The sequence below is a fragment of the Oryctolagus cuniculus genome, chromosome 16 (genome assembly GCF_964237555.1).
Source record: "Oryctolagus cuniculus chromosome 16, mOryCun1.1, whole genome shotgun sequence".
In the NCBI taxonomy this organism is placed as follows: Eukaryota; Metazoa; Chordata; class Mammalia; order Lagomorpha; family Leporidae; genus Oryctolagus; species Oryctolagus cuniculus.
Window position 1 is genome coordinate 69,888,813 of NC_091447.1, and position 23,152 is coordinate 69,911,964.

The following is a 23,152-nucleotide window of genomic DNA, read 5'->3' on the forward strand; positions in this document are numbered from 1 at the left end:
TATGGTATGCAATTCTGTTAAACAAGTGCCCTCACTCCTTGATATGATTATATTTTCCATAGCTTGTCCAATTTTAGAGGAATTTTTTAAAGAGTTATTTATTTATTTGAAAGTCAGGGCTACACAGAGGGAACTGGAGAGGAATAGATAAATAAAGTTCTTCCATCCATTGGTTCACTCCCATTTGATTGCAAAGGCTGGAGCTGATCCGATCTGAATCCAGGAGTCAGGAGCTTATTCAGGATCTCCCACATGGGTGCAGGGGCCCAAGGACTTGGGCAATCCTCCATTTTCTTTTTAAAAAAAAAATAGTTTATGTATTTATTTAATTTTAACGTAGAGTTACAGACAGTAAGAGGGAGAGACAGAGAGAAAGGTCTTCCATTGCTGGTTCATTCCCCAAATGGTTGCAGTGGCTGAAGCTGTGCTGATCAGAAGTCAGGAGCCAGGAGCTTTTTCTGGGTCTCCCACTTTGGTGTAGGGGCCCAAGCACTTCATCTATATTCTACTACTTTCCCTGGCCTTTTCAGAGAGCTGGAATAGAAGAGGAGCATCTGGGACACCAACCAGCACCCATATTGGATGCTGGCACCACAGGTGGAGAATTAACCTACCATGCCACAGGGTCAGCCTCTGAAGTATTTTCAAGTGAAGAGATCAGTGACAATTCGTACATTTGAAAGCTCGGTCAAGTTTCACCTCTGTCATTTTGATTGATGCCATTGTTTACAATTCTTCTAGCTCAAGCAGCTGAAGAATAAAATCTTTTTAAGGAATATGTGTTGTGGGGCAGCTAAGGGGAAGTATGCTCTCCTGTCTGATGGGTTCATAGGTAGGCTGTCCATTGAGGCCCAAGACCAGTTTTTGGGTCTCCTGCCAGATAAAATCTCTCCTCTGAGGTGAAAAGTGCCTGAAGTAGCTGCTGGCAGTTATCCCAATCTCTCAAGAGGAGAGATTAGAACCTGTGGTTTTTCTGAGAAAGAAGGGTTTTGCTGTTTCCAATTATAGAGATCACTAGTGAATAAGGGAATATAGATCATTCAGGGGGTCCTGCCCTCCCCGAATGGGGAGGTAACGACATAAAGGGAAGACTGGAACCTCTGGCAGCTCTGGGTAAAGATAATACCTCATCCCACTCTGTGTGTGCAGAGGACTAATGAGGCCAGTCGTCTCCAGACCCTGTCAACAGAGGACTCACTGAGGTCCTCAGAGTTACTGGTGTTGACAGGCCCTCAGGGGACATTGGAGTGGAAGAGTCAGGGGCACTTATGGTCATAGGCATAAGTCCAAACTGGGGAGTGTCTAGGACATCTGAATCCTCTGGCAGACTTGGAATGACTGAAGGGGGTGACTTATCCTTCCCTTGGGCCACCAAAACACTCTTTCCTTTTGATGACCTTATCTGTTTCTTTAGGCTGGCTTTTAGCCATGTTGGGGGGGGTCTATGAGAAAATCCATCCAGACCCCAATATACGGGGCCTGGGCAGGATGATCTGGCTTCCCAAAAATCACCCATTGAAACTGTAAAACTATAAACAGGTAAGTGGTTCTTTCCAGTGGCCACCCAACATTAAAGATTGGCCACTCCTGCTCACAAAAAAGGTGGACATTAAGAGCATTTATTTAATATCCAAAAGATACAATCGCACACTTTTTGACTTCCTCAAAGTCTTTCAGGAAGAAACCCAATGAGGGGTCAGCTGGAAGAGAAGACCCCTGTCCCATCTCCTAAATGAGTAAAACACTGAGCACACAAGGCACAACAGTGAATGAACAGATAAAGATGACTCCTATACAAATTAGGTTGAACCAAAACCAGAAAACCAAAATCAGAGGTCTGAGATAACGTCTAAAACTCAGACCTGGTTCTGGAAGTAGTGCTGTGTCCAGGCTTCCAACAATCCCTGACAGGTCAACTCACACACCAGAAACCAGAAGAAATCAATAATGATTTCTACTCACCAGGGAGATACCAGACAACTCCTTTGATTTAAATTTAGTGAAGACTCTGAGAAACTGTGCTGAAGTGTCAGAAGTCAGCCCAGGGCTGAGGAACATCTCTCAGGGGCCAACCCTGAACTTCCTCATTGGGCTATGGAAGTACAGGGGAGAAATGTATGTTATTGCTTTTTCAAGCTTTCCTTAGGTATAGTATACAAATTTAGCACATTTCATGCATATATTTTGATGACTTTGGACATTGAACACATCATAATATCAGTACCATAATCAAAGAAGTAGGCATCCATAGGAACCAAAAATCCCCATAGGCTGGGTGGTAAAAATACCACCTTAAGTGTGAAAATGATCATTTGGGTAGAATTAAGTGTTAAAGTGATCATATAAATAGGATCAAGTGTCTGTTAATAATAATAGAATTTAAAAGTAGAGACTGCTCCAACATGGGAAGCAGTCCACACAGCAGACTCATAGAATGATAATCACATTAAGTAGCACTCTGACCTCAGAATCAGCCCTCAAGGTATTCTGGTCTGGCTAAAAAGTCCACAAGAACATATCTGTCATGGAAAGCCAAGACACTTAGAAAAAAAATGTCCTACATGAAGCACCTCGGTGGGTGAAACTCCAGGGGAGAAAAGGGGTCTTCCAAAAATAAGGTACTTTTCTCTGAAGGGAAGAAAGAAATTTTGCTTATGGTCTTCAAAAGTATTCCATAGGGGCCGGCACTGTGGCATAGTGTGCAAAGCCACCACCTGTAGTCCTGGCATCAATATGGGCACCAATACAAGTCCTGGCTTCTCCATGTCCTATCCAGCTCTCTGTGCACTGAATTTATATCCTGCTACTTTGCCACACTCTTCTATGAGTTCTAAGAGTCTCTTAGTAGAGTTCTTTGGATCCCCTAAATAATCATATCATCTGCAAAGAGGGATAGTTTGACTTCTTTCTTCCCAAGTTGTATCCCTTTAAATTTTTTTCTTGCCTAATGGCTCTGGATAAAACTTCCATTACTATATTGAATAGCAATGGTGAGAGCCGGCATCGCTGTCTGGCGCCAGATCTCAGTGGAAAGGCTTCCAACTTTTCCCCATTCAATATGGTGCTGGCTGGGGGTTTTTCACAAGTTGCCCTGATTGTGTTCAGGAATGCTCCTAATATACCCAATTTGCTTCTAAGATCAATCCCATTCACAATAGATACAAAGACAAACCAATACCTTGGAATAAACTTAACCCAGGATGTCAAAGATCTCTATGATAATTACCTTCAAGAAAGAAATAGAAGAGGATACCAAAAAAATGGAAAAATCTTCCATGCTCATGGATTGGAAGATTCAGTATCATCAAAATGTCCATTCTCCCAAAAGCAATTTATACATTCAACACGATACCAATCAAAATACAAAGACATTCTTCTCAGATCTGGAAAAAGTGATGCTGAAATTCATTCGGAGGCACCGAAGACCTCGAATAGCTAAAGCAATCTTGTGCAAGAAAAACAAAGCTAGAGGCTTCACAATACCAGATTTCAGGACATACTACAGGGCAGTTATAATCAAAACAGCATGGTACTGGTACAGAAACAGATGGATAGACCAATGGAACAGAATTGAAACACCAAATCAACCCAAACACCTAGAGCCAACTCATATTTGATCAAGTATCTAAAACCAATTCCTGGAGCAAGGACAGTCTATTCAATAAATGGTGCTGGGAAAACTGGATTTCCACGTGCAGAAGCATGAAGCACGACCCCAAAATTACACCTTACACAAAAATCCACTCAACATGGATTAAAGACCTAAATCTATGACATGACACCATCAAATTTTTAGAGAACATCAGAGAAATCCTCCAAGATACAGGCACAGGCAAAAATTTCTTGGAAAGGACCCCAGAGGCACAGGAAGTCAAAGCCAGAATTAACATTTGGGATTGCATCAAATTGAGAAGTTTCTGTACTGCAAAAGAAACAGTCAGGAAAGTGAAGAGGCAGCCAACATAATGGGAAAAATATTTGCAAATTATGCAACTGATAAAGGATTAATAACCAGAATCCACAAAGAGATCAAGAAACTCCACAACAACAAAACCAACAACCCACTTAAGAGATGGCCCAAGGACCTCAATAGACATTTTTCAAAAGAGGAAATCCGGGCTGGTGCCATGGCTCAATAGGCTAATCCTCCCCCTGTGGCACCAGCACCCAGGGTTCTAGTCCCAGTCAGGGCACTGGAATCTGTCCCGGTTGCTCCTCTTCCAGTCCAGCTCTCTGCTGTTGCCCGGGAGTGAAGTAGAGTATGGCCCAGCTATTTGGGCCCTGCACCCGCATGGGAGACCAGGAGGAAGCACCTGGCTCCTGGCTTCAGGTCAGTGCGGTGCAGCGGCCACAGCACACCGGTCACAGTAGCCATTGGGGGTGAACCGATGGCAAAAGGAAGATCTTTCTCTCTGTCTCTCTCACTGTCCACTCTGCCTGTAAAAAAAAAAAAAAGAGGAATTCCAAATGGCCAACAGACAAACAGACACATGAAAATATGTTCAGGATCACTGGCCATCAGGGAAATGCGAATCAAAACTACAGTGAGGTTTCACCTCACCCTGTTACAAAAAATGAAGAATGAAATGGGAAAAAGATTAGGAGATGGAATGGTTTGCAGGTGGGAGGGTGGTTATGGAGGGAAAATTGCTATAATCCAAAAGTTGTACTTTTGAAGTTTATATTTATTAAATAAAAGTTTTCCAAAAAAGCTAATGAATAGAGATGGAAGTGGTACAGAAAGAGGCAGTGACCCAAATGCATATATATAAATACCAAAAGTGTTCCTTCATATATTCTAAAACCTTAGGTATATATGATTTGAATAATTATCATACTATGGTACACCCTAATTCAAGAGATTATGATTGACACAGTCATCCTTTGTAGATACCATACATATTTGCCTTTGTCACTTTTATTCCATTCAACCCCTCTCTGTGGAGGATCTCAGGCAAGGCCATTATTTCATGCTGTGTTGCCAGAGTGGGACAATCCTAGGGAATTTTTCAAGTGTTTTCCATAACAACAGGGGTTGAATTCCTAATGCATAGTTAGTTCCTAAGTAGTGGAACCCTCATACCCCAGATTCAGAATCTTAGAAATGGTTTAAACATGAACCATGTACATGTGACTATATGTGTTCATGTCAACAATGTGATATCATTCATTTCTCTGTTGGCCTATATATTTTTGAGTAGTTACCCCAAGTATTGTGCCTACAATATGCTATCATTAGAATATTTTATATAGAATTTAAAGTTCCAGCTCAGATAAGGATGACAGCGTGCTAAAAATATTATTAGCCATACATGTTCCCTGAATCATTGCCATGTTAGAGAGATGTTGGATGAAGTCCAGGAAGCATAAGGCTCAGCTGTCAACCTCCACAAATTCTAGACCCTCCATCTCTCAATTACATGGTGGCCCTTGGAAGTCAGGCCCCTTCCCCACCACTACTGCTACCGTTCTATCAAAGATTCCTCTAGAATTCTATAAAAAATCACATTCTTACCCACTATGTACATGACCCCTTTTTTTCCTGATCTAATGAAATTGTCAAGCATTGGTCTTCTGTTTTATGATATGTTATTTATTCAATTTCTAATTCTTCCTGCACTAAGTACTCTTCACATTTCTTTTTAGGTTGGTGTGTGAGTCTTGTAGAATGGAGGCCTATATGTGAATGAGTGTAATTGGTTGCTACCAGATTTCTCATAGGTAATTGGTACAACCTTGAAGGGCATGATCATGATGGGGAAACTAAACTCAATAAATTTAAGCAAGGAAGTAGAAGATATACAAACTAAGATCTTCATAAGATAAATGGATGTGCACACAAACAAATGCAAAGAAATATGGTATTCATGTATTATAAGTATTAATAGCCTTAAAATATACATAATATGAAAAGGCATATAATAACTTAGTTCAAATCATGTCAAAATCCCCATGTCATTTTTCACAGAAGTAGAAAAGAACAAAGGTTACCAAGGCTGGGAGTTTCAATGCTCAGAAGTTAGAGAAATAAAATTTCATTTAGACAAGACCAATGAGTTCAAGTGATGTGTTGCACATCATGGGGAGCCTGGGAACAGCATGCAGTTTACTTGCAAAATGTCTGAGGCAGATGACTTTAATGTGGTTAACCCAAAAAATTGAAGATGATGAGAGGATGTGAGGTAAACACATGGCAAAGAGCTGGATGAACTGATTCACAATGTGCACAGATAGCAACTCATTCACTTGGAACCATAAGTCTAGACGATTTAAAGTTAACAATTAAAAACAGGTAAGAAGATTATTAATTAAAAAGGTAGAGGAAACAGCACTCTGGCCTCAGAATCAGCCCTTAAGGCACACGGATCTGGCTGAAAAGCCCATGAGAGTATTACAGGCATGGAAAGCCAAAGCACTCTGGCAAAAAAAAAAAAAAAAAAAAAAAAAAAACCCTACATGAAAGATCTCTGCGAGTGAGATCCCAGTGAAAAGAACAGGTCATCAAAGAAGGAGGTACCTTTCTCTGAAGGGAGGAGAGAACCTCCACTTTGACTACGACCTTGTCTAAATATGATCAGAGTTGGAGAACTCAAAAGACTTCCATAGCCTTGGCGACTCATGACAAGAGCCTAGGGTGAGTACTGATGCCATTAACAAGAGTGTCCATTTGTTAAGTCAACAACAGGAGTCACTGTGCACTTACCCCTCATGTGGGATCTCTGCCCTTAATGTGCTGTACATTGTGATTTAATGCTATAACTAGTACTCAAACAGTATTTTCACTTTGTGTTTCTATGGGGGTGCAAACTGTTGAAATCTTTACTTAATATATGCTAAACTGATCTTCTGGATATAAAGAGAATTGAAAATGTATCTTGATGTGAATGGAAGCGGGGAGAGAGAGGGAAAGGGGTGGTTTGGGGGTGGGAGGGAAGTTATGGGGGGAAGCCATTGTAATCATAAGCTGTACTTTGGAAATTCATATTCATTAAATAAAAGTTTAAAAAAAGGGTAGAGGAATATTGTTTAGAATGTTTCCTGTAAAAAGTGAGAGAAAATAGACAGCCTGAGAAATCCATGTTTGATACAGAACAGAATTCCTTTCACTTGTCACATGGAAACCATACCAATGCTAAATGCTTGTTAAATGCGGAGAACCTCAGGGAGGTGGGTAACTGGATAAATTGTGTGGAGGGGTATACATGGTGAAAGAATTGGTCCCCTTTTCTGAATATGCCCGTTCATTCTTAATCATGAAGCCAATGTTCCCAGCAGCATTCTGTAGACTTGAGATTGATATTAGATACAGCAATGAAGAGACTGGGTGGGGAGCACAGAGTCATCAATGATAGACATCAGCCCTTGACTTCTTTCCAACTCATATGTGGAATGATGCAACTAGATATTTTGTTGATCCTAGCATCGACTCTTTCTAAACTTGCCAAACACACCAAGAAGTCCCCTGGAGTAACACTTAACACTTTGTACACAGTCCAATCATTCAGTGGTCCCCAGTGCTTTGTTGGACCATGATGAAGTCATACAAGGAGGAGAGGAAAGAGAGTCCAAAACATGTTTTTCCAACATGTTTTCCCCAATAATGGAGGGTGACAGGTGCAGGGCCCCAGGGCTGGGTGATCCCTTGAGTTACTGTGTGGGACACAGTGAAGCAATGAAAAGGCTGAGCTGCAAGTGCTGTGCTGATCACATGGACACCAAGGGCAATGTCTCACTGCATGGACTTCCTTAGAAATAACTCCCTGTAGTTGCTAGTTGTGCCCCTTTCTGACTCACTAGACTTGAAGACAGCGATACTGGGATTCGGCAGTGCCCTGCACAGAGAGCGATTCTCTGCAGGGGATTGAGCCTGCTGACACCTGCCAGCTCCTTGTTCCCTAACCTCAGCTGATGTTCTGGGCTTCATCTCTGCATTGTGAAAACACTGGCAAGATGTTGTCTGTGAGCCTTCTGTGCCTACTCCTGCATACTATACACACTTTACAGGGCATGACTCACAGGGAATGCCTTCATTACCTTAAGCCAAGTATCAACCAAGACGGAGACCTGATCTTGGGTGGCTTTTTCCCTCTCTACTATCCAGAAACAGAAACTGAAAAGGTCCAGATATCTTTTTTACATCGTCCCCAGTATAAAACTGTTGTTTCGTGGTAAGTTCAAGATTGTGCATATGTGTTAAGTCTGGTTATTCTTGAATGTGAGTGTATGTTACTATGTCTGTGTTTAATACTTTCTGAGAATGCTGGAAGGTATGCAGAAAGTGGCATAAATGCCAATAAAGAAAGGCATAGGTTCCCTCCACTCTTGTTCCTTCCACACCTTCCTGTTCATTTTTCCATTTGTTTCTTAGTCTTTCAGGGACAGAGCAGTGACATCAATAGAAATGTGCCCACTCCATGTAGCCCTGGACATCTTGGGATGAGTCAAAATGTGGGGACTCCAGATCCCATCCCACCTGCATGCATGGAGTGGGCACAGGTGTCCTGAGACACTGAGACCCTGGTCTGGGGTCAGCGTTAGGATTAAGAGGTCATTCTGGGTGTCAGTGCTGACAAGAGCATTGTTGAAATGCACTTGATAGTGAATCAATGTGTGTCTGAGATGTGCCACCATAAACAGACTGTGACAGACTGTGTCTCACCACATGTCAATAACTTAGCCCCAACAGACTGCAGGCATTAAGTCTCTGAAAGTCACAAGGAGAAAGGGGTTTGTCTTCCCCAGTTCTTTCGCTTGGATCCTGATGGTTCTCCAGGAATCACACAGAAAATTCTGGGCTCGACGTACCTGTGCAGCATGTGTTTTAGTAACTTTTAACATGGATGTCTGAAGAGGATTAGAAACAAACATCCTGTCTCTGCACCCTTGTTGATGGTGACAGTGGAGTGTGTTTCTGACTCACTGCAGAGAACCACATGCTCATGTGTTCAGAAGAGGGTGAGGCAGAGAGCTGTTGGTTTAAATGGTGTGTGTCTGGCTTTTCCATGCTTTTTGGAATTTAAAGCTTATCCACTCAGCAGATTGCCATGCAGTGTGGGCAACTGATAATGGGCCTGGCAACTTCTGAGGCACAGTGTTACCATGTAATCTCTCATCTCAGGGACACTGGGAGACAGTGAGGACCTGTCTTGTTCATGATCTCAGGGTGAGGTCAGCCCACGCCAAAAAGAGGAAGACAGGCTTTGCCCTGCCTTCTGTTCCCCAGGTAGAAAAGTGTCTGGTCACCCTTGTTTGTGCAGACATGCCAGCCTTCATGTGCTTGTCACACTCTAAAATAAAATTATGTATGCTTTAGTCTCCTTTAGTTAATATGGGCCAGATGATTAATTCTTTGTGGACTTTGGCTTCAAGCTCCAGCTTCAATACAATGACTGAACTCCCTTAAAGCTGATGGAAGATGTGTTGTTATTTGCCTAAAAGGAGTTATTTTATGTGCAGATCCCACACTTGTTTACCCAGTGTTTGGCCTTTAATTTGGCATTCATTTTGCGTGACTGTATGTAATACTCTAATGATCAATTTCATTTAATAAACTGCATATTTCTCTGAGATGATTGGGGTACATCATTGAATAATGAGATAAAGTCTTTTATCAAGATTTTTAAAAGAGTTACCAACTCATTGCTGATAAACCTGTTAATGTTCATCACCCACTCACAAATCCCCATAGTCCTTTTCAGTGTCTCTACATTTTTCATTCTTTCTCTCCTAGTCCATACCACCCATCTGTCTTGTGTGTCTGAGGATCAGTCTGTTATAGCCCCTCCATGTGAACTGATTCATACCCCTTGTGGTCTTTTGTGACTAACATCTTGCAGTGCACCATGTTTTCCTATTTTATCCATGTTGTGGCTTGCAACAACATTTAGTATACTTTTCTCAAAATATCTTAATATCTAGGTCTGCTTTGGTGTCAGACACTCCTGTTTACTTAAAATAATAACTCTGCATGCCAGGTTCTGTACTTAACAACTCACAACTTTGCATTCAGGAAAAAAAAAAGAATTAAGCTAGTCAACTTTCAGCTGATAGCACATGCTGTAAATAACCCAGGGTGAATGCAGTATGCCCTTCACAATGAAAAATTCTATTACTAAGACTAAATGTGTAAAAGAAAAAAAAGTTTATTCAATGGTTTTAATTTATTATTCAAATAAATAAATTTAAGCTATGGACACATGACAGTAGCATGATTTCTGTGCCAGGTTGACTTCATTTTTAACAAGTAAGTCCTTGACATATCTGAAAATCTCCTTGGATTAAGTGTGTCTAGAATACTGACTTTTACCTGGAGGACAAAATTAAATTTTAAACTCCACATATAAGAACAACATGCACAACACTGTCTGACCCAATAAATACTGTTCAGCTAAAAATAAAGCACTGTCAATTAGAAACTTTTTGAATGTGTTTATAATATTGAGGATAAGGATAAATGACAAACTCTTAATTAAGCCCAAAACAGAAACATAATATCCAATGCAAAGTAACTAAAGGAATGATTGGATGAATATATTGAGTCCCAGGTAACTTATTAACATGTATGACTTTTCTTAGCTTTCAAATTATGGAAGCAATGTAATAAGTTATAAAAGTTCAAAAGAATTCCAAGGGAAGAAGAAAAAAGAAATCCATAGTGAGGAAATAGACCATCTACTCTCTCATAAAATGTGAGAGTTCCTAAATTCTCAGAAATCCTATTTTCACTTAAGATATATGTTGTGATTATAGAGTAAATTGAGATTAAGTTATATCAAAGATTAAATGAAACAAGAGAAAGGAAGGAGGGATAATTGAGGGAGGGACATATGGTTATCCTCTTAGAATATCTATGAAATATATGAAATCTTTGTATTAATAACAATTTTAAGAACATATATAGAAAACAGGAGGCAACATGCAAGTGTAAAATATGAAATGACAAATGTGAATTCAATAGAGAAAAAAATAAATGGAAACTAAGCAATCATCAGCAATTATCTGACAGATTTCAGGAGTCAAATGTTTACATTCAAGGAAAACAAAATGTTAAATCTGATTTGAGCAAAGCAAAATATTAGAGTAGAAAATTAAAGTGAGGACTAGGGAAAAACAGCTCAGGTGGCCCTGAGAATGTTCTAAAATTTTGGACAACAGATGAGTCAGGTGGTATTCAGCCTACTCCAGAAATTACTGAAAACAGAAATGCTTGCTCCTGGGTGTTGTCCTTAGGTTGAACACATCAAAGATTCCCTAGAGGGTTCATGAAGGTGAGAGTGATCATAGACATGGTTTGCTTCAGAGGAGTCCAAGGACCTTGCCAGGATCTTCTAGAGCCCTTGGAACCTCCCTCACACCTCCTCCATGTGCAAGAGCTGTGGCACAACTGAGTGGAAGCCTGAGTCTGACCATTGCTGCTTCAGGGCGTGGCTGTGTTGTTGCTCTGAATTCCATGCTCTGAACCTTCTCCCTGATGCTGCCCCTCTTTTTAGGTGGCTGTGGAAGAGCTACCAATACGTGCTGGCCTTCCGCTTTGCCATCCAGGAGATCAATAAGGACCCCCAGCTACTCCCCAACCTGACCCTGGGTTTCAAATTCTTCAATGCCTTTGCCAGTGAACAGTATACCTTATTGAGTTTAGTGTATTGGTTGGCTGGGATGAATCTGGCTTTTCCTAACTACAGCTGCCATAAACAAGGAAGACATGTTGCCATCATTGCTGGAACCACATCAGCATTGTCCATTGAATTTGGAACACTTTTGGAGCTCTACAAAACCCCACAGGTAAATGAGTTGTGAATTTGGAGAACAATAGTTGAATCTCCTCCAACACCATTCTCTCACCTCTGAAAAATGGAAATGGGGCAGCCGAGTGTGCATATTCCACCATGCTATAGGAGAGATCCCATGGATTTTTCAGGGACATGAGATTATTAACAAGGGAAGGATAAGGAATAAAGGCAAATAGCAGGATATGTTGACCATATTTCTTTTTTTTTTAACAGGCAGAGTGGACAGTGAGAGAGAGAGAGAGAGAGAGAGAGAGAGAAAGGTCTTCCTTTGCCATTGGTTCACCCTCCAAAGGCCGCTGCAGCCAGTGCACTGCGGCTGGCGCACCACACTGATCTGATGGCAGGAGCCAGGTGCTTATCCTGGTCTCCCATGGGGTGCAGGGCCCAAGCACTTGGGCCATCCTCCACTGCACTCCCTGGCCACAGCAGAGAGCTAGCCTGGAAGAGGGGCAACTGGGACAGAATCCAGTGCCCCAACCGGGACTAGAACCCAGTGTGCTGGTGCTGCAAGGTGAAGGTTTAGCCTAGTGAGCCGCGGCGCCGGCTGACCATATTCTTAATATTCCTGTCTAGGGCCTGTGTAACCATCTCCCACCAGCTGGAAGCATTGACTATCTAATATTCTCACCTCTATGCCTCATAAAAAATGTCCACAGCACACAGACATGCCCCATCCTAGGACAGCACTGTCTCAGGTGGCACCCAGAGATCTAGGACTAATGGATATGGGGATCTACCTCTTGGTTCTCTTTGGGAAAACACTGAGTGTAACAGTGAAAAATTATTTTTAAAAAGACTTCTATATTTGTTTATCTAAATGGCAAAGCAATGGAGAAAGAAGGAAAGGCACATACACATACACACAGAGGTGGGGTGGATCTCCTATTCCACAGTGTCACTCCCCAAACTCCCACAACAGCTAGATCTGAGCCAGCCAGCAGCTAGCAGCCAGCAGCCAGCAGCCACTATCTCCTTCCAGTTATACCACATGGTAGAAAGGGGCCTAGTACTTGTGTAACACATTGCTGAATCCTCAGGCACATTGGCAGGCAAGTAGATCGGAAGCATATTAACCAGGACTTGAACTGACAATTTAAAATTGGATGCTGGTATCATCATTGATAGGCTAACACACAGTGCCACAAGGCTGGCTCCACCATGGAGTGTTGAGACTCATATCCAGTTATACTGGAGCTCAACCAATCATGTTTTCAATCCTAATTAGTCACAAGCACACAGATTGATTTTTTTCACATTCTCAGTGGCCATGCCATATACAACTCTACATATCAAACATGTGGACATTGAATCCAATCTTCAGGAGACAGCGAAGCAGCCAGTCAGACAAGGGGCTCCAATATAACCAGCTCTGCTGGTTTGCTCACCAAATGTCTGCCATGATGTTGGTCTGAGTCTGCCAGAGCAGATGTGTAGAACCAGGAAGTCATTCCACATGAATTCCATGACCCAATGACTTGAGACATTATCACTTCCTCCCTAGGTCTGCACCAGTATCTAAAAAATACTTCCCCAGGGACACACTACACAAGAAAATGTGCCTGCCAAACATAGACCACATGGTGAGCAGAAGTTTCTGTTTTGGAAAAATTATTTTGCCCCAAATCAAAGAGGGTTGGTAATTGTATTCTTGGAGACAATGCAGGATTCCTGTGGTAATCCGTGTACACCAAATACCAAGAGATCAACACAGTAGAGATTTCTGTCTAAAGTTATCTACCATGGAGAAGGTGGCTCTGCTCCACCAGTCACCCTGGGCAAGGATGTGGGAAAGACCACTGGCTGGGTGAAGCAGCATCCAAAGTTTCTTATTCCTCAGTCCCCACTGCAGGACATGAAGAGCATACAGAAACTGACAGATTTTCTTTAAAGCTAAGGATGAGGAGTCACATTTATTAACCTAAAGTAATGTGCATATGAAGCATGGTCTTCTCTGTGGTCAATATAGCAAGATTTTTCATCTCACTGCACTTTTTCTTTTCACACAATAGTAACCTACTTAAAGCTCACCTTGGGGAGATTTTTTTTCACTCACTTCCAAGTGAGATAAGACAAATCTCACAAAAATGTGATCATGTTTTTCTTTGCTTTCAGCTCACCTATGGTCCTTTTGATCCCATGCTAAATGATAAGGACCAGTTTCCCTCACTCTATCAGATGGCCACCAGTGACAGCTCTTTGGGCCATGGAATGATCTCCTTGTTGCTGCATTTTGGCTGGATGTGGGTGGCTCTCTTTGTGTCTGATGACATGAAGGGAGAGCAGTTCCTTCAGTACTTTGAAGCAGAGATGCTCAAGAAAAGTGTCTGTGTGGCCTTTACAGTGAAGCTCCCTGTCACAAAGAAGTTGTATGGGGATAGTGATCTCACTTTCATGAGTAGCATCAGAGCTTCATCTGCAAATGTGCATATACTCTATGGTGATGTAAGAGGTCTCATCATTGTGGATATTTCAGTGAGGTCCTTTTTAACCATGGGGAAGGTGTGGATCTTGACATCAAAGTGGGATCTTGTTATGTCTGAGACAAACCACATGTTGCACTCTCTACATGGAGGCTTCTCATTTTCACTCCACAAGGAAGAAATCCCTGGCCTCAAACATTTTGTCAAGATGGCAAACCCTTCCCACTACCCAGAAGACTTTTACTTTAGTAAATTATGGCTTTTCCATCTGGACTGCTCACTTGCAGGGTCATTTTGTGGACGTATTGGAACCTGCTCACGAAATACTTCCTTAGAGTTTCTTCCAGGACATATTGACCTGTTGACCATATCTGACTCCAGCTATTTAGTCTACAATGCTGTCTACACAGTGGCTCATGTCCTCCATAAAATGCTTTTGGAGAAAGTAGAAACGGGATCTCCAGGAGAAGCAGCCCAGCCCATGATTCTTCCCTGGCAGGTAAATCTCCCTTAGAACAGAACAAGCACTGGCCACTTGATGGAATCTAGAGATGTTTTATTGAGGTACAGCATCATGACCCTGCTTTTCATCTCAAGTTCAGAGAGATTAGGTACAAAAGAATATGGGCTCTTTCTTTTGGTTAGTGGTATATCTGTGATTGTTGGCTTTGGCTGGAAATTTCAGTCACTGTAGATTTTGAATGTTTACTTTCTAATCAGAAATCATATTAGAAAAGTTTCTAATGCTGGCTGAAATACTGTAAAGTATACAATGAAACACATGAGTAAACAACAGATAAAAAGTTGTCATTCCCTAATATTCTTTGGAATTTATATAAAGCCAAAAAAGACATATTGACCAATTATTTTTCATTTCTATTCATTTTTCATTTGTAAAATTTAACAATTTTGGCATCCTGCTACGTGTACATCACATGTAGATATTTATATATATTCATATATACAGCTTTTTCTTGGAATAGGACTATTAAATTAAAAAGGTGAGGGATTAATGACAATGTTCCTAATAAAGGGAAATTAGGGTATATATCATATACATGGTATGCTTCATGGAAACAACATGCTAGGATATCATCACAGTGTTTGTACTCTGTATATTAACTTGAACAAATCAGAAAAACATCTGATGTTTCTTTCCTGGGCCTGCAGTATCTCACTCAGCATAGTGATCTTCAATTCCATGTATTTTGTTGCAAATATTGATCAAATCTATAATTGATTAATTATATATAATATAAATTAATTATATACATTATGTAATTATATAATATAGTACACAATTAATTATTATATCAATAATTAACTATTATATAATTGATTTTAGATCAATAATTAATTATTGATTAATCTATAATTCTGTATAATCTGTGGCCTCAGCCCTTAATGAGATAAGATACTTTTTGTGAAAATAGACATGGATTTCACATAATATCCTAAACATGATAGGAAATGGATGGGAAATAAAGCATGTTAGACCAATTGTCCTTACAAACTCTGCAGCAATCAGGGAGCATGGACTGTAGTCCCATTTCTTACACATGAGACTACTGAGGATGCACGTAAGCACAGGATATGCCCTCTGGATTACAAATGAATCTGTCTGGGTTTTAACCCTAGCTTACATAATCCATTCCCTATATATAGAATGTATTTAGGAACTTCTGTTTGTGTATGCAAAGGACAAATACATTCATAAATTTGCAGAATAAATTAAATAAGTGTGATATGTAGAAAAGGTAAAATGTATATGCAAAAATTAACATGAGAAAGTTTACTTCATAAATTAATTATATTTTACTCATAAGAAGCATATTTTATAATCCACATGATTAGAGTCAAACCTTGGTAAAGAAAATGAATTTTTCAAGAAGGCTTCCATAGATATAATTTTGAATTATTTGTGAATTTTGTCCTCTACATTACTTAAAAATTAAGTGAAAACTGTTTAAAAAATAAGAACTTAGTTGTATCCCATAGCAGGTGTGTTGTGATCTAGAAGGTCCAAGGTTAACACATACTATATAAAACATAATAAGCTTTCAAAGATTTGAAATTTTGCCTTTAGTCATACCATACTTCCTGATATGTCAAAGATAGTCACAGTCATCACAATAAGTGACCCAAAACCAAAGAAAGGAAGAACACCATGTTGTACCACATTCAACCTGTGTTAAGGTATACCTTATAAGGTATAAGACATATTGCTGATATATGTAATGTACATAATGTACATATTTATAAATATGGACCTCTGAGGTGTTACCAGTTGTCTTGAGTCTCTTGATGGAAAATATCTTATGAAACAATCATGCATAAATCTCTAATTTTTCCCCAACCAAAATACACTAATCATCAACTATATTTTGAACCTTATGAAGAACTTATGTAGATGCACACTTGTGATATATCATAACACCTATCAAGTTATTTCAGTAGCCATCTATGTGGTTCCAAACTAGTAACAGTAGAGTTAGATTCCACAAAGCCCCAACCAATCTTTCATGACCAAGGCTGCAATAGAGCCTATGCTCCAGTCAACCTCTGGACCAAAAACTATAGTTTTCTGATTGGGGACAATCACTCTTTGATGTTTTGTTGAGGGAGCAGAGGAGTACCTGAACCCAGGAGATGTTTAACCATCCAAAGAAAACTAATGTTCTACCAAATGGAAAAAATGAATGCAGAAGACAAGAAAGAGGGCTTGTTTAGAGCATCTGACTTCCAACAACTAATTTGGATGTGCTCTGTATTTCGATTATATCTGTCCTCCAGCTCCATCCATTTCTTAGGAAAATCCAATTTACAAACAGCGCTGGAGATGATGTATCCTTCCATGAAACAAGAAACCACATGGTGCATTACTATATCCAGAACGTTGTGAATTTTCCTAGTGGTCTTCGTTTGCTTATTAAAATTGGAGAGTTTTCCTCCAAGAATCCACATGAACAAAGCTTACTTATCAATGAAGAGATGATAGAATGGCCTGTTGCATTCAAAGTGGTATGATTCTCTTTTGACAAGGAATACCCATAGAGAGATCCGTGAGTAGTCTTGTGAGGAGATTAAGTGTGAAATGATCAGGTTCCTTTGTAATCCTTGGGAATCAGGGTCAGTGAAACAGGAGTGGTAATAGTTGAAATACTGAAATGGATGTCTAGGTATTGACCACAGGTACAGGAGGAGGGGATATAGTTGTGACTTTCAATTGAAGACCAAGGTGTTATGTAGTGAGGAGGGCTCTACTGACATCCTTCACGGTGGCTGATAATAAACCAAACCATGATCATGCTTCTCTTTTTCCTTCAGACTCCTCGATCTGTGTGTAGCCAGAGCTGTGGTCCTGGATTCAGGAAAATGTCACAGGAAGGAAGACCTATCTGCTGCTATACTTGTGTTTTGTGTCCCGAGAGAGAAATTGCCAATCAGACAGGTAGAAAATTTCCAATCCATAATTTATGGTCCTAATTAATTCTCCACAAAAGGGAAACCAAAGAGTTTCAGTAGGACCCAGTGAATTTTTAGTGCATCATTTTTTCTATGCACATATGTACTTGTTAATTCAATATATCAATTTATGATCACTACAGCTATTTCTTTATGTTTAAGCTGTTGTCTGGTGGTGCTCATTCTAGAAAGTCAACTTTAGCACTGATGCTAAAAGACATCACAACACATTAGATGAGTCATCATCTGAGATTTGCAGGTGGAACCTGCTATATTGCAGCTGAGAAATTCAGGAAGTATAATAAGCAAGACTTTCTATTGGTGCCTGTAGATCATGAAACCAATTCATCTTTACAAACACATGATAAGCACAGAGCAAGCACTTGTATGTCATCGTGGAAATACCATATTCCTTCCTGCACTTTCATTAATCTTGTGCATGGTATTAAGGATGTCTAATTAGTACCACAGTTACATTTAGATTTCTAGAATTTATTAAAGGAAAGATTCAAGGTGAAGTATGAATATCACATCCTGCTATAATATATAGTTTGGCATACTCATTAAAAATGTTTGAACAAGACAAACATAAAAAGAATTACCTATCAAACAAAATGTACCGAGAATGTAAAAACTATGCAAGGTCTCATTGAGAAATAATTTCTTTTTTTCAAAATATTAGAAATAGACCTAGTAATGATTTGATTACCTCCAAAAGAGCATCTCAATTCCCATTGTGTTAGCAGTAGCAACCATCTGGCTTTATTCATTTCCTAGAGGGAATAAATAGTTTTGGTCATGGAGAAGATAACTGAACAGAGTTAACCTATGCTTTTTTTTTTTAACAAAAATTCAATAACAAGTAAAAAGAATTAAAAAAAAAACTAATTCTGGAAACATGTTGTAAAACAATACTTGCTTGTATGTGCAAATACTGTATAAAGTATCTGAGATTGAAGACAGAGCCTCTGGAGACCCCAAGAGGAGGAATGAGTACTTCAAGATAAGAAATCCAGAAAGATTTACTCTAAATTACATTGGGATCTTGTATGATTGAAGAAGTATCATCTACAAAACCTAAATCAAAACCTTATGACAAGTATAGCCAGACCCCAATATCATCATCTGTATTTTTTATGATTTATTTACATATTTGAAAATCAAATTGACACAGAGAAAAGGAGAGGCAGAGAGAGAGAGAGAGACAAAGAGAGAGAGAGAGTCTTCCATCTGTTGGTTCACTCTCCATTTGGCCCCTATAGCCAGGGTGGCACTGATCCAAAGCCAGGATCCAGGAGCTTCTTCTGGGTCTCTCATGTGGATGCAGGGGCCCAACCAAGGACTTGGGCCACTCTCTATTGCTTCCCCAGGCCATAACCAAGTGCTGGATTGGAAATGGAGCAGCCAGGACTTGAACCGGGGCCCATATGGGATGCTGGCATTGCAGGAGGCAGCTTTACCTGCTATGCCACAGCGCCGGAGCCCATCTTCTGTATTTAACTAAAACAGAGATATGTCCATTCATTGACTTGTCTCTATGACTTATTTCTTGCCGTACTGGCACTGAAATGTTATTTCAAGAGAGACAACATGGTGTCCAGAGCTGACGTTTTTCCCCACCATCCACAAGAACAATGGGGTAACAAGCCATGATTTCATGAAAATGAGTGAAAAGTTCAAAAAATACAAAATAAAAAATTACTCAGAGTTTCCACGATTATTTTAAACTTTAATATGTATAAGTGAAATGGACACTTTGTTTTGGTTATTGTTTATAGCCTTTGCCTCCATTCCCACTGAACTATAGTCTTATTAATTTTTACTTGTTGAATTCTTGATTTAGTGGAGTTTTAAGCCTTTGACTATAATGTAAATTAAAAATATGCTATTTCAAAAAATAAAAAGGAAGAAATGAAGGAAGGAATTAAGAAAAAGAAGAAAAGAAGAAAGGAAAAGAGAAAAAAGAAAGGAAAGGAGGGAGGGACGGAGGAAGGTAGAGGTGAGGTGGAGAAAAGGAAGTATCTTAAAATGGTACCAGTGAATGGAATGTTAGCTCTTTTGCTTTTATTAATATCATACTAACATGAGAATTGGTGAGAATTATGTTATAGTAATTATCATGCAATTGTTGTGACCCTGAGAATGTAATATATTAATAAATTCATTTTGAAATTAATTTATACTATGTACTAACTTGAAAAATATCTAATTTCTCAATCAATAACTTGATAAATTATCAATTGCACTCAAATTTCTTTATTTATAAAAAACACCTCTGTTCAAATCCAAATGTTGCTTACTTGATAAAATGCACCTCAAGATTACATTAAAATTGAAACAAGGTTCCCAAGGAAATAAAAATATAAAATGAGAAAAGACTTTTTCTGCAGATATCAAGTAGTATGCAGTCAGGAAATGCTAGCAATTGGAGTATTGATGATGGTAAGTTTATCTTGCGAGGTTTGGGTTATTTATTTCTGTGTCTGAAGCATGGAGATACAGGATGTGACATGAGGCTGACTTAGGAGATAGTACAGACAAAGGCTGGAAAGCATCCATGCTCGTGGGAACAGCACTGTGTCACAGGATGAGTTAACCGAGCCCCCATCTCCTGAAGGTGTTGTTTGAATGAGTTTATTCCAATCTGCCGATGGGCATGCTCCCTGGTCAGCAATGCAGAAACCTGATTGGGTGTGCCCTGGTATACATCACAAGCTCCCACTGGCATTGCAGAGTTGACCATTTTTGACAATAGGAAAAAATTCAAAATTTCTGCAAAGTAAAAATTCAGTATTTCTCCTTCATCAGATGCAAAGCAGTGCATGCAGTGTTCAGACGATGAGTACCCAAACCAGGAAAGAAATCGCTGCCTCCCTAAACTGGTGACCTTCTTAGCCTTTGAAGAATCCCTGGGGATGGCTCTGGCCTGCATGGCTCTGTGCTTCTCTGTCCTCACAGCTGCGGTCCTCTGGGTCTTTGTGAAGCACCGAGACACTCCCATCGTCAAGGCCAATAACAGGACCCTCAGCTACATCCTGCTCATCACCCTCCTCCTGTGCTTCCTCTGCTCCTTACTCTTTGTTGGCCGTCCCAGCACAGCCACCTGCCTCCTGCAACAAATAGCATTTGGCCTTGTGTTCACAGTGGCTCTTTCCACTGTGCTGGCCAAGACCATCACTGTGATTCTGGCCTTCAAGGTTACAAAACCTGGAAGAACAATGAGGAGATTGCTGGTATCAGGCGTATATAACTCTGTTATTCCCATCTGCTCCTTGATCCAACTGGCTCTCTGTGGCATCTGGTTGGGAACCTATCCTCCTTTTATTGAGTTAGATACACACTCTGAGCTTGACCACATCATCCTGGTGTGCAACAAGGGCTCGGCCACTGCCTTCTACTGTGTCCTGGGATACCTGGGCTCCTTGGCCTTGGCCAGCTTCACTGTAGCTTTCCTAGCCAGGAATCTGCCTGACACATTCAATGAAGCCAAGTTCCTGACATTCAGCATGCTGGTGTTCTGCAGCGTCTGGGTGACCTTCCTGCCTGTCTACCACAGCACCAAGGGGAAGGTCATGGTGGCCGTGGAGGTCTTCTCCATCTTGGCCTCCAGTGCAGGGCTCCTAGGCTGCATCTTTTTTCCCAAGTGCTATGTTATTCTTATTAGACCTGAGAAGAACACTTTGAAAGGCTTAAAGAAAAAAGCAAGTTCTAAAGGATTCTAAATTTTTTCCACTTGTTTTATTATCATATATTTAGAGTTTAGTACCAAGAATCCACTCTGAAATAGCATTCCAGAAATATGGGGGAACTAAAATTGATTTTTCCTTTAAAAACTTATTGTATTGGACATTATCCTAGCATTCTGAGTGCATGGCATAAATTTCTACCTTTGGCTTTGGCTCCTGACATGGACGTCTGACTCCTGGGGACCCTGGAAGGAAGGGTTGAATCTTCATGTTAACTTGGTCCTGGCCACCTATGTGAAAAACTGGGGTCTGACTGCCTGTTGTTGGTTGTAGCCTCAGTCCAGGACAGGCATGGGGTTGTGTTTCTCTCCCTCTCAGAGTTAGTAATGGATTTTAGAGAAAAATTTTATATTGAGTAAAAATAAATTATGATGTAAATTTTCATCCAGGCTACAACGACAATATTATTTTATATTAAAAGGCTATCCCTGAAATGGTGGAGACTGAATTAATTTATATTTTTTATCAATGTACAGACAATGTAATTGTTCATATTTGCTAAGACATCTAATTATACAAGCTTTATGTTCTGTTTGCCCTGGCTATTGAGTGCTTGACATCTCTTTGTTGACATTGTCATTTAAGTGAGATTCCTTTTCCAGACACGGGAGGTGCTTGGTCATACAGTGTTCCTCTGTAGAGATATTGTGTTGCCCAAAATATCTTAATAAATTCTCATTGTTGAGCTATTTTGAAATGATGTCTTTATCAAACATATATGGAATATTCATTTAAACATGGCACCGAATCATTAACTGTATGTTCTTTCATCAATATATTGGTTTTTGTTTTTGTCTTTGTTTTAAGTTTTATTTTTTCACTTGCACATGCGACACAATGTTGTTTTTATTAATGTGAAGTTCTCATAGCTAAGATGAACCAATTTTAAACTGGATAAGTCAAAAGCATTTAAGTACATGCATATTCATATTGAACATTCAGATTGTGCATAGTATGTTCACACATTCGTGCAATAGTCTTGTCTAAGTGGATTGAAGACATTTTCATCACCCTATAAAATTACTTTATGCAATAAGAAGTCAGTTTCAAACTCATATCATGCAAGCAATCATCTTCTTTAGTTTCTCTGAGCTTACCTTTTCTGAATAATTCTGATCAATATGTAGCATAGGAGTCTGGCTTCAAACCCATCCACATTGCAGCAGGCATCATTTATTTCTTTTTCAAACTGTATAACTTTCCATCTTACAGATTTTTATCATTCTGTTTTACAATTTTATTGATTCATTTTATTGCTCAACCTAGTAATATTTTATTTGTTATTTTGAGATAGTATAGTTTTAGCTTGCATTTGACTCAAAGGCTTAATGCTGCACTAAATAAAGTGTTCAACAAATACCAAGAAAGAAGACCATAGTTCTGCAGGAATATAGGCAGGGGATATAAATGATAATCCAATGAAAAATGTTCAACTTCTCTTATATATAGCAAATTTTAAAATAACTTTTGAACATTCATGCTATGGTAGTGTGCAGTGGAAGGTTTCTGGCACATAACAAACCTTCCCAGGCAGATGAATCAATTAATTCACAAGCTTTTATTGGGATTCTGCTCCTGGGCAAGGTTTCCCAGCCCCAACAGAGCATCAGAGGTTGGAAGGGCTCCTTTAATAGATATAGGGCATAGAGGTTAAAGGTTGAGGCAGGTCTGATCCTCGTGGGTTGACCTTTAGGCAACCGGTGGACCTTCACAAGGACTTTTCTTTCCCAGA

The 23,152-nt window shown here is 39.8% G+C and overlaps 1 protein-coding gene across 1 annotated transcript in view; it reads left to right on the forward strand.

The window, feature by feature from the left end:
• LOC138845780 (vomeronasal type-2 receptor 116-like) overlaps positions 1–21,396 on the forward strand; it is an 86,287-nt gene extending 64,891 nt beyond the window's left edge. The window contains exons 2-6 of the mRNA XM_070059361.1: positions 11,490–11,781; positions 13,902–14,708; positions 17,003–17,230; positions 17,537–17,660; positions 20,483–21,396. Coding sequence (XP_069915462.1) covers positions 11,490–11,781; positions 13,902–14,708; positions 17,003–17,230; positions 17,537–17,660; positions 20,483–21,396 — 2,365 coding nt within the window. The remainder of the gene's footprint in view (positions 1–11,489; positions 11,782–13,901; positions 14,709–17,002; positions 17,231–17,536; positions 17,661–20,482) is intronic.
• The last annotated feature ends 1,756 nt before the right edge of the window (positions 21,397–23,152 follow it).